Source organism: Enhydra lutris, unplaced genomic scaffold (genome assembly GCF_002288905.1).
Source record: "Enhydra lutris kenyoni isolate GAN:26980312 unplaced genomic scaffold, ASM228890v2 scaffoldscaffold13, whole genome shotgun sequence".
NCBI lineage: Eukaryota > Metazoa > Chordata > Mammalia > Carnivora > Mustelidae > Enhydra > Enhydra lutris.
Genome location: NW_019154097.1, coordinates 54508077 through 54520413, shown reverse-complemented (window position 1 = coordinate 54520413; position 12337 = coordinate 54508077). Strand labels below are relative to the sequence as shown.

Sequence of the window (12337 nt, the reverse complement as noted above, 5' to 3'; positions counted from 1 at the left end):
GACCATGGATCCTTCTCAATAGCTCTGTCTTTGCCCAAGGAGCAGCCAGACTCACTTTATACGACTGGAGCAAATCCAAGAAGAGGTTCAATTTCTCCACCACGTCATTCTCTTCCTGTTTGCCCTAGAAAACAAGGGTGGGTGACCACACCGAGCACCACAGGACCCACAGACCCATCCGTAGGCCTGAGCTGGCCAGGGGCCCCATCCGTAGGCCTGAGCTGGCTCTCCCCACCCCCAGCAGCCACCAGCCAGCTCTGCAGAAGAGCCCCCTTCCCACATGACGGCCCCCCAACACAAGGCAGGGAAGCCACAGAACCCTGCAGCTGGATGAAAACTACGGCCTCAGTTCCCAAGATCATCTGCCCACTGTGCTCACTGATACCATTCCTCCCAGCGTGCCAAAGCCAAGTACAGTTGGGGCTGGATTGGCTTCCTGAGAACCCTCCATACTAACACTGTGCTCACAGCCACATGTCCTGAAGGGCTCTAGCACAGCTCATGGCCCTCAGCCACCAGCACTTGCCAAGCACATCACCCGGGTGTTTGCTGAGCACCTTGCCTGGGTGTTTTGCTGAACACCTCCTAGGCATTCACCAAGTGCCTCTCTCAGGTGTATGGCGAGCACCTCACCTCTCCCAGGTACAATGTGGGCTCCTCAGAGAAATGAGCCCCTTTCACAACCTCTAGGGCTCCAGCAATGGCATGAAAAGTTCATCTCAGAAACCACACATCAGACCGTGTGTGTAGAGGGTAGAGCCAAAAGACAGAGAATGGGGAAAATGAGGATAAGTCTGACCAGGTTACAAGCACTGGCCTGGGAGCCAGGGGCTCCTGCCCAGGTTCTGCCACCAGGGGAACCAGGACTCACACCTGCTGAGCTCAGAGGTTCCAGGCCACTCATTCCCACACCTAAAGCCAAGACTAGCCAATAAGGTCACAGGAAAATAACAGGCATGTTCCAGGTTTTTTAAACTCAGAAAGGAAAACACCAGAGGTCCATAGGCACCCTGCTCCCTCCTGACTGGGTGGAGGGGCACAGGAGGATGGAGGTTCCCCGGCCTAGCAGCTGAGGGGCCATTCCTGCTCACATCACTAGCTAGGTCCCAGTTCTTGTCCAACGCCACACAAGACCCCAAACCACCATCCCATCAGTGTGGAAAAATACAGCCCACTGGGAGTCTCCATTGTCCCACTGGGATACAGCAACCTGGGGCCCCTAACAGGTCTAAGAAGAATAAAACCAGGGTATGTGGAAACAGAGTTAGGAAAACCAGCCCTCAGATGTCCATCCTCGTGCAGTGAGAGTGAACAGAACCTGAGCCGTGCTGGGTGAAAGTCCTGACGATCGTTTGATCCAGTTTCACATTAAAACTGTATTAATTTCACTCCAACATGAAAACCACGAGGAATAGTCAGGAAGTGGCACTTCCTCAGACATCACATTTCAAAGCAGCATCCAAGAGCTATCAGAGAATCTCAGAGCTTGGGGGCAGGGGGAGGGGGGGAGGTTCAAACTATGAACTTGAACCACATCAGAAGCCTGAACCCTCTCTCCCTCTTCAAAGGCAGAAACACAGCATCCAAATCTCAGCTGGAAAACACGGGAGATGACAGAGTTAGAGAAGTTTCTGTTCCGCGTGATGCCCGGAGATTCACGGCACACCCCTACGCGTTCCCCCACCCCCGCATGAGGCTACCCATTGAACTGGGAGCTGTGTGGGCCCAGGACCTAGGTCCTTGCAACCAGGACAGCTTCCATTTTAGATTTTAAAGTGAGCTTTGAGTAAAGTCCAGCAGGCTCCATAAAAAGTGTCTGAATGACCTCCTCCAGCCCTTGCATCGCCCAGACAGGGAAACAGGCCCAGGGAGCAACGGAACCCCAGCGCAGGCCCAGTACAGGACAGTGGCCGAGCGCGGAGCAGGCCGCCTCTCTCCACAGCTGCACCTCCAACAGCACGGCGCCAGTCCTCCCTGCGGTGCACACGTGGGCCCCTGGCAGGCCTGGACAGGGACCAGGCCCAGTGCCAATTCTGAGAAATGCCAACACCACCCTGCGCTCAGTTTCTAACGGGAACACACAGGCACCAGAACCACAAAGAAAACCCAGGACTTTCCATACCAACAATGAGATCAAATCTCCTTTTCGGCACTCCGAGACGTCCTGGGCCCGAGGGCCTCACCTCGAGCCTGAAAATCACCCAGCTTCACGGTCGGAGGGTCTGCTGCTGTCCCTGTGTCCTCTGGCCTGCTACTAAGGAGCTTCAAGCGTCACACAGGCAGCAAGGCCCTTCACAAGTACACCGTTTTCATCTATTTGAAACCATCTACTACCAGCCTAAAGTCCATCTCCCCAAGAACCAGGCTGCCAACGCTCACCCTCAGAGTCACGTAGCAGTTTTACAGCATAAACGCGTGCAGATGAGCCTCTCCGTCTGTCAGTAACCTCCGGACCTTGGCATCGATCCCCGAGGACCACACGGCCCCTGCGCGTGTGGCGGAAGCATTTCCGGAGGCTAACTGGGTCTCTAGGGTGAACGCAGGTGGGCTCTCTTGGGCTACTAGAGCTTACTAACTGTCCTGGTAAGTTATCGAGGAACCGAGTACTTGCTGACTAGCACAGCCAAGTGGGAACCACCTAGTCCACCCAGAAGCATCCGGGGAAGTCCTAGATTATGTTTTCAAGGACATCTTACAGCTTCTCATCTCAGCAAAGTCAACTCTCAAAGGGCCAGAACCCAGTCTGTCTTTGTCACGGGCAACCCTCTTCAGAGTGTCAAGGGCTCACAGGGAGGCCCTCAGAACAGGTGGTGACGTGCGGTTCCAACTGAGACCAGCACCCACTCACTCCAGACTCAGGACTCTGAAGTCTGCATAGGAAGCCAGGCCGGCGTCCATTCCCAAGGCATGGCCTGTTGGAACAGGCGCCAAGGAGAACAAGCTCACTCACCTGCTGGGCAGCTTTGTCAGCAAGCAGGGCAAACTCCACGGACAGGCCTCTCAGCGCCTGTTTAAGGGACCCCCACGTGCTGCTGTTCAGAGAGGCCCAGGAGGGCAGTGGGGTCGTGTCAGACCCCAAAGCACTAAGGGAACAAGAAACAGAGGAGACAAGATACTCAAGGACTGGGAGCCGAGCTGGCTATCCAGCCCAACGTGTCATCCCAGGGCACCCTCTACTCCACAAAAAGGGGTCCCCAGGGCCACCTGAGCATCTGCCAGAAAGGCAGGACATCAGCCACCCCCCCCCAGGCCTCCTGAACCAGTCCTGGTCAGCAAAGCCCCCCTCACCCCCCCGCCCAGGGGACAGGTATGCACACGAGGGTTTGGGAGGCAGACGTGTGTAGACTGAGGAGGAGGGCGTGGTCCTGGATGCCTGTCCCACCCACCCTCCACCCAGAGGAGCACGAACAGTCTGGTGTCCTTTTCTGGTCTAGTCCTGACAGCAGGGAAGACACCGTGTCACCTACATAGCACAGGCTTGTGTGTTCAGGGATCCACGCTTCCCTGCCTAAATTCCCCCATTTTTTTTTCTGCTAAATTCCATGATCCATTTCCCCAACCCTCTCCTTCACCTTCTAAAAGTGAAACAGGTCAGAACCGGTGTGGCTATGGTAAAACACCTTCTGCCCCGTGCGCTGCAGATCCCTCCCCCGACTGCCCTGCAGAACTGAGTGGGGCACCTGCCTCAGCTCCTTCCCGAATATGAGAAGGTCAGCAGCATTGTCGATGGCCCTGGACGCGATCCGCTCGGCCCGATCTCGAAGCTTGTGGAAGCTGTTGTAGATGTTCCGAATGAGTTCCCGGCTGACGGCAAACTGAGTCTGGATGTCGGCCGGGAGGAAGTCCTGGCAGGAAGGACAGCAAGGCTGTGGATTACAGGCTGTGAGGGGCCTTCTGGAGACGACGCCCTTCAGGACGGAGACGAAGCCCTCCAACGGAGCAGCTTGTCAGCCCAGACATCAGGCCACGTGGGGGCCTCCTAGGGCCTCCCTCGTTGTCCAAAAAAGAAACAGAAAGCATCATCATGCATACACCACAAACACCAAGCTGAGTGACCCCAGGAGATGGCAATACTAGCGTCCACCGAAAGCGGATCCAACCAGAGGTCCTGCCAGAATGTGCTCCAATGAGAACCTTCAAGCTCAAAGTGACGTGAATGAATCCTGACTTTAGGGGCCGCACTTTTCCCTCAAGGGGCGCTTTTTACCAGCTTTACTATTAACTACCCATTAGCGTTAACTAATGTTAACTCCGTAATGCTTAGAAAACAGAAACCTTAGGAAATGAAACAAAGATAAGAGTCCATATTTCCGCACGGAGAAGCAGTTTAAGAAGGAAAAGGAAAAAGCTACCCAGTAGCCACCTTAATTCTTTTTAGAGACAAAACAGATTTGCCAAATTTTACAATAAACCAACACAACAATCCCAAGCCCCCTGAAATCTGAGAGCCTGGTGACCCGGCAGGAGTCCACCTGGATCACAAAAAAGCCTCGAAGTGGCAGGAGAGCTGGGGGGCTCTGAGGCCAGACCGCATTCAGCCCCATCTGGGTCGGCTGCTAGGCGGGTCTGGGACCCTGGCAGCCTCTCGGGGCCATCTCCCCATCTGTGAAATGGGCAGGTCACGTGCTGTGCGTTGGAGCAGGTGAAAGGAGAGTCCATGAGAAAACCCGGCGGCGGGCCTCAGCACCATCCCCGGCATGTGGTGGAAGCAAGAGAGCATGACCGGGTCAAGTGGTCACTGCCAGGACTGGAGGGTGCGCATCACGACGAGAGAAGTACCTTGGCCCGGGGAGCCAGCTTACAGTTCATGAATTCATCTCCAACACACTGAGCTGATTCCTTTAACTTGTGCTGCACGTCCTGCAAAGGAAAACAGAAACAGCCCACATCTACCAGCTGCAGAACGGTCTGTGTGAGACCAAGGAGGCCAGCAGGAGGCAGGACGCAGACCCACCGCAAGAGGGCTGTTACATAGGCATCCCCAGAAGATCTCGTCACTATCTTCCCGGATTTCTTCCCATTGACCTTAACCTTTAAGTGGCCTTCCACAGATAGGAAAGCCTGGTGTAACCACACCAGCACCACGAAACCTCTGGCTCCAGAGGAAAGCTCTCTCTCCAGAAACACAGGAACTCCCATTTGCAGATCAGGGATGACCCCCGTGCCACAGCATCAGGTCCTGGTAGGTCCCGCCACATGGGGCACAGAGATGAGAGCTGAGGTCTCCTTCCTTCGGACAGACCCACAGGACGCAGCCCCACAGAGCCCCGGGAGGGCTGATGGGCAGCACACAGGCCTCCTCAGCAAAGCCACAGCTAAGACCAGGACCCACAAAGAGCCACGGGAAATACAGGAGAGAGCCTCATCTGCAGCTTTTTATGGGTCAGGGAATTTTAGAATTTCAGAGAAGCCTGGAGGATCATCTGTCCTAATCTCTCATTTTACCAGAGGAAATGGAGTCAGGGAGCTCTTAGGAACACCCTATCTGTGTGAGGAAGGGGTCAGAGGGGCCTCACGTCCCCAGCACAGGGATGCCGCCTGGCTCTGTGCCCAGTGCATGTGGCTCCCATGTCCCCCCACATTCCTCTCTGACAGTAAAGATTCCCGCGTGAAAGGAACCTGTCTGCCCGGGGTTCCAAGGCCCACACTCAGCTCAAGAGCAGATGGTCACAGCAAGCATTCATGGAATGTCTGCTTCACGTCCCAGAAAAGGGGCGGTGGTGACAGGTACCCCTAGGCAAGCAGCAGGAAAGCCTTCTCGAGGAGGTCCCAGGCCCCTCTGTCTCACGGGGTGTGTCTGCCTCTGCGCCTCCTCAACTGTGTCTAGCACCTTTCCCCAGTGGGAAAGGGTGGGACTGAGCCCCTCCCAGAAGGGGCTGCGGACAGTAGGGCCGTGGGCTGCTCCTGGCGGCTTTCCATACTGGGAAAGTACGCAAGAAGGGGCAAGAAGGGGTTCCCTCGGACAGAAGATGCCCCCGCTTATGCCCCCGGTACAGCGACCTTGCTGGAGCCCCTCCACCACCCCTACTCCAACCCCAGCCAGCGAGCAGACTGCTCTTGGGACAAGGCAGGACTTCCTCCCCAACTGGAAGGAAGGGCTCTGCCTTGCTTCCCAAGGCTAAGGAACGCTGCACAACAGCTGACAGACACAGCTGCTTGGTTTCTAACAGAAATTAACATCCATGTGGAGACGGTCTCCCAGGACGTGGTCTATCCTGCAGCTCTGTGAAAAGGACTCAGCTCAGTCTTCCAATGGCACGTCATCAAAGTGGCCTTATTTGCTTTCTGGGACACTGAGACTCATTGCAACCTGGGGTCTCCAGCACTTCCGTAACCCTCCCAAGCAAAGCCTTCAGTGAACGAGCCTCAGCGCCCACAGTGACGGCGCTCCGAATCTCCAAATCCTGCCAGGCCAAAGCCACGGATGCCTCCTGACACCACCTTCCCATTAACCGGGAAGAAAGGAAATCTCACTCGGGGCCGTCACGTGTGCCAGACTCCGTCAGGGCACCCACGCGAGGACAGCAAGACAAGCAAACTGAGTGTCGGGAAGCTGAGGCCCCACCCGGGACAGCAAAGTACTCACGGGACCACTAAAGGACAGGAACAGCCTAAGGGCCACGTCCTCGGAGAACGGAGGGTGCCGAGCCACCAGGTTGATGAAGCGCCTCAGCGCCCTTCGCCGGGCCTCGATGAACTCCCGGTCGGCTGCAGGCAGAGAGCACGGGCTCAGCAACGGGCTGGGCAGCCGCGCCATCCCAGCCCCCCACAAACACACCCCAGTAGGGAAAGCCGCCAGGAGCAGCAGGGCCCTGCTGTCCGCACCCACAGTGCTCCCCACCATGCAGACCGCCGACTGGCAAGATGGGCTCGGCTGCACCTGCCCGCTGGCCCGCACCGGCCTTCCCGGCACCCTGGCCTCCGGCGCCCCGACGTGTGGCACCCCGGCCTTACCTCCCAGCACTCTCTTGGGCGGCAGGGCCGGCACCATGCGATAGGGGAACTTCTGCAGCAGCATCTCATGGAAAACCACGAAGTCGTTGTACCGTCTGTACACGGAGGACTTGAAGCGCTGCAAGACCAGGGCTCTGTGCTTGGACTGGACACCAGAAACCGCCCCCGTGCGCCCCCGCCCCCGCCACCAACCAGAGCCACGGGAGCACTGTGGCTCAATACCCCCCACCCCGAATCTCACCAGACTCTACCGAGGACAAGCCCCATCCCCCCGGCAGAGCTCACACAACTGCCAACACTGCCCGGAGTGATCACTCTGTCCACCCACCCATGACCGGGCTCTCCTGAGGACTGCACACTTCTCACAAGGGTCTGCCCCAGCACAGCCGCCCCGCCCCCCACCCTTACAAGGCAGCACGTGCAAACAACGCCTTCTTCACTTCGTCCTGGAGGCACCCTCCCATACAGGGTCACACGGTGCAGGCGTGACAGGCACGACAGCCTCCTGGGAGAGCACTGGCTGTCACGGCAGACCAGACACTGCCCAGGAAGGCTGGACACGCAGACGTCCCATCCTGGACAGACCCGCGGGCTCCGTGCCAGCCAGCCCCCGCGCAGCAGAGGAGCCCACCCCAGCTCCACGTCAGAGCGCACATGACACACACGCACGAGCCACGGTCTGCAGGCTGTCTTGCTTGTAAGTGACGCAGCTCAGCGACAGACGCCTGTCTGATCCCGATGGCTGGGTGCTCCAGGGAATCAGAGCTGTGCACACAGGAGGGGAGGGCCAGCCGCCAGGGCTTCAGGGCAGAGGGATGGACGGTGGGACACAAGGACTTTCAGGGCCGTTAACACTGGGAGACGCCATCGGGTAACACCGGTCATCAGCGTCCAGACCCACAGAATGCACACCCACCCAGAGGGACCATGGCACCAATTGTGGTCTCTGGGTGATGACGACATGTCCGTGTGGGGCAGACTGTGACAGATGCCGTCTGCGGGACACGGATCATGGGGCAGCCCGTGGAGGAGCGGGGCTCAGGAGGTGGCCCGCACACAGCTGCCTCCTTGAGAAAATGTGCATCATGGGACAACAGACTTCCTGAAAGAACAGGAAAGGGCCAGCTGCTAGCGCCACACAGGGAGGGTAGCCCCCGCCACCCAGAGCCACCGCACCTGCAACAAGGCCCAGAGGGAGGAGATGTGCCCGCGCCCAGGGAAGCAGCACCCACACGCACCCTAGAACAAAGCTGATTCACAGACTTCAGCCTCTGTAGCTTGAAAACATCTTGACACACAAACCCTGTGACTGCAGACTCCCACAGCACACACACACAGCCATTCAGTTTGGAAAACGTGTTTCCTCCCTGGGATGACACGGACCCTTCCAACCGAAGCCCCACAATGGCCCAACGCTGTCATGCCAGCACAGCCCCACTCCACCTGTCCTGGTGCGTCCCCCGCTAACACAGTGGGACTCCACAAGCCCAACGATGCTGTCAGCTTATCGATGGCTTAATCCTCGGTTTCTGAACAAAAACTACCCCAGTATCTGATCTAACAGCACCAGGATATAGAAAGAGAATGCAGGGAAGCCTGGGGGGGGGTTCAGTCGGTTGAGCATCTGCCTTCAGCTCAGGTCATGATCCCAGGGTTCTGGGATTGAGTCCTGCATCGGGCTCCCTGCTCAGCAAGGAACCCACTTCTCTCTCTGCCTGCTGTTCACTCCTGCTCTCTCTCACTCTCTGGTAAATAAATAAATAAAATCTTTAAAAGAAAGAAAGAGAAAGAGAGAGAGAGAGAAAGAAAAGAGAGAAAGAAAGTTAGCACTGCGGATGCCATCCCGTCACCACACAGAAGAGCGGCCAGGTGCCCAGCACCTCCCTGACTCCAGTATCGGGGGCCCCTAAGAGCGCAGGCAGCGTCCCCAGTGGGGATAAGATGCATGGCAACCCTGCCCTCCAGACATGACCCGGAGCCCACACTCCACCCTCAAGGATGGAGTCAGGCCAGCCTGTGCCCCAGAGGCCAGCCTGTGCCCCAGAGGCGCTCCTCCAAGCAGCTTCCCAGACACAGGGCCAGGGAGGGCAGGATGAGCGAGCTGGGGCTGTGGCTGAGCCAGACGGAGACACCAGGACGCCCCAGCTGTGCAAACATCTGTCAGGCGGCTTGGCTCTCCACGCCCGGTGTCGGCTCTTCCCTCTAAGACCAACACACAGACTCCCTCGCGGCCCATCCCCCCCCACGTCACCCCCCCCCCCCCCCCGCCGCCCCCCCCCAGCGGGCACATGCCGCCTACCCCTCACCTGGCTGGAGACCTCGTATTCCACATGCTTCAGGAAGAGGCCCTTCTTCCCAGGAATGAGCTCCACCTGCACAGTGTCCCTGGCCAGCAGCTCCTGCAGGGTGCAGGACAGCAGCAGCGGGTTCCCCTGTGGCATCTGCATCCGACTGGGATGCGGGTCCCTCCGCTGGCTGACTTGGGGCGTGGGCGAGTCTGGACAAGAGATGGTAAATGGCCAATAAAAACAGCTGCTCGGAAAAGTGGAGGCTGCCCCCGGCCGGCCCTCCCACCACCGTGCGCTCCCTCAGCACCCGGACCGTGGCCATGTCACCCCCCTTCATTCAGGCCATGGAGCTTCTGCTCCTAAGAGTCGCCACCGTGAGGCATCCAGCCGACCAGGAGTCAGCAAATACACCCATGGATCCAAGACCAGTCAGACTGAGTTTTCAACTTGGACAGGAAAAAAGTGAGCTCTTTACGAGTTTCATGGAAAAGAGTCCGCCATTTCTCTACAGCCCAGAAAGAGGTTAAAACTGAAGCGCAAGATGTACAATTTCTCCGTCCCACCATTTCTACAGTGAACACCTATGACTCCGTGTGCCAAAAGAATCATTCCAATTCCATGCAGGCAAAAAACCCCCATGCTTGCTTAGAGCTAAGATTCCCAATCTCACAAGTCGAAGAATCACTCCGCTTCCCTACAGGCAGGAGCCGCCCACCCCTCACAGAACAGCCAGAGACGGAGCAGAGAGATCACAGGCTAACAAACAAGGAAGTCATGTTAAAAAGCCAGTTTGGTTTTTAGTACAGCAAGTTCTTAAGAAACAAAGTTCTTTTGGGTTAAAAAACATAGTAAAGTTAAGGTACCCCACAGAGGGGGAGGGGGTCCTCCTCTAGCCAACACTACTGTAAGTAACCGCAACAAAATGTAGATTTCTTTCCTCTTTTTTCCAAATTTCCACAACTTGGTTGTATCATTTTTCATGATTTCCTTCTTAAAACAACACTTCAAAGTAAGAGTATGGCTTCTATTCTAAACAGAATTAAAGACTAGATTATCTTCATCCGTGAAATTACTCAGCATTTTAGAATTGAAAATGTAGTTGCCTTTAATTGACCTTAAAGATTAAAGAAAGAAAATAAACTACGGCCTTAATGCTTACTTGAGAACCCCAAGGGCCTCATAAAAACTTCACACACAAGCTCAGTATTATGTGCTCTAAAGCAGAAAGCCCCCCCCCCCCCCCGAGTGCGGCCACATACCCCAGGGCACAAGGAGAAAACAGAAGCAATTCTAGTTGTATTTCCAGCTCTCCTTCCACAACGTGACACTCCTGTGACAGCAATACAACACACGTGATGCAGGACAGCCATACACATAACTTCCTAAACAAGTATTGTATGCATGTGCACGCATACGTGTGCGTGAGCATGTAGAGGAGCATGGTATGTGTGTGCGTATGTGAGCATGTGTGTGCACGTGTCTGAGTGTGTGTACGTGGATGTATGTGTGTTCATGAGTGTGACTGTGTGTATATGGGGGTGGTACGTGTATACAGTGTATGTGCGAGTGTATACAAGTGTGAGGTATGTGGGTATGTATGTACGCAGCTGTGTACGTGTGTGTGCATGAGCATTTAAGTAGACGAGTATATGGGGTGTGTATGTGTATAAGTGTGAATGTGCAAGTGTGTCTGTGCATACAAGCATGGTTGTGCGTGTGTATGTCATGCGTGTGCACGTGCGTGTGTACATGTGTGTATATATTAAGAGTCCCCAATATCTTAATGGCCAAAATGTGGAGACCACAGCTCCAGAAGATTCTCTCATCCTAAGAACCCAGCCCCTTTCCGTGTAAAAATATTTTGCTGGCCTTAAACTGTTTACCCACTCTCTTCAGGGACCACATGTCCTCTCAGTCAAGGAGCCAACAAGTGTTTCTCAAGTGCCCACTCGACAACAGTAACGAACACTGCAGGCTCACTGAGCTCACTAATACGCATTCCGTACACGGCTATGGACGGTCCCCAAGGCCGGGCACAGTCCGCGAGGATCCAAACTCCAGGGCAAATGGGAATCCCACTGTGACCTAACTTTAACAACACCCTGATCATGAGAAAGGGGGCCCAGACGCCACGTCTGAGCACAAGCTCCAGGGGATACATCCCTGCTGCTTGCGGGGTGAGGGTTGGCACAAAGAAGGGCCTCAAAGAAAGCTTGTCAAATGACTGACTGCCGCTATTTACTGCATTTTCAGGAATGAAAAGCAGCATGTCTGGGAAAAACAAAGTTTTGTGTAATCAGAGCACAGAATATGTGGACAGACAGGAAAAATGAAGTCAAAAGGTACCAGGGGAAGAACATTTTTATCAGAGAAGAGATATGCAAATACCTATATCTGAAAGGAAACTTATGCCTGGAATACATAAAGAACTCTGACGACACAGTAAAAATAAAAGACAGACACACAACCCAATTTAAAAATGGGCCAAGGATTTGCATAAACATTCCTCCCAAGGTATACCAGTGGCCACTAAGCACATAAAAAGATGCTCCAACATCCCAGACCGTCATGGAAATGCAAATCACATTCATGGTAAGATACCACCCACTGTGACAGCTCTCATCTAAAAGAAAAGAAAGACAAGGACTAGTGAGCACTGGCCAGGATGCGGAAAAGCCTCACACATGCTGGTGGAAGCCGTCTTCCAGAACAGCCCGGCACGTCCACACAGCGTGAGAGGCAGAGCCCCCGTGTGAGCCCACAGTCCCACCGGCAGAAATACCCCCGAGAGGTGAACGCGGATGTCCACACAGACACCTGCAAACAAAGTCCACAGGAGCCAGAGAGCAGAGAAACCCAACTGGCCACCAACTGTCCAGGAATAAACTGAAGTGGGTGGCTTATCCGAAAGGACTACTTGTCTGCTGTACGAAGGGATGCAGGACAGATTCACGCTACAAGACAGACAGACCTGGAAACACAATGGTGGAAGAAGCCAGACACAAGAACCACGTACGGGATGAGTCCATGCAAAGTACAGAAACAAAGTGGACAGGCGCCCACCTGGGGGTGGGGAGCAGCGATGGGAGAACTGG

At 55.4% G+C, this 12337-nt stretch overlaps 1 protein-coding gene across 1 annotated transcript in view; it reads right to left on the bottom strand.

The window, feature by feature from the left end:
- The window catches only part of LOC111146413 (sorting nexin 8), a 39223-nt gene that overhangs the window by 5681 nt on the left and 21205 nt on the right, over positions 1 to 12337 (bottom strand). The window contains exons 2-8 of the mRNA XM_022501954.1: positions 9261 to 9451; positions 6955 to 7072; positions 6587 to 6708; positions 4780 to 4860; positions 3685 to 3845; positions 2951 to 3083; positions 56 to 124 (exon numbers count right to left, since the gene is read on the bottom strand). Coding sequence (XP_022357662.1) covers positions 56 to 124; positions 2951 to 3083; positions 3685 to 3845; positions 4780 to 4860; positions 6587 to 6708; positions 6955 to 7072; positions 9261 to 9451 — 875 coding nt within the window. The remainder of the gene's footprint in view (positions 1 to 55; positions 125 to 2950; positions 3084 to 3684; positions 3846 to 4779; positions 4861 to 6586; positions 6709 to 6954; positions 7073 to 9260; positions 9452 to 12337) is intronic.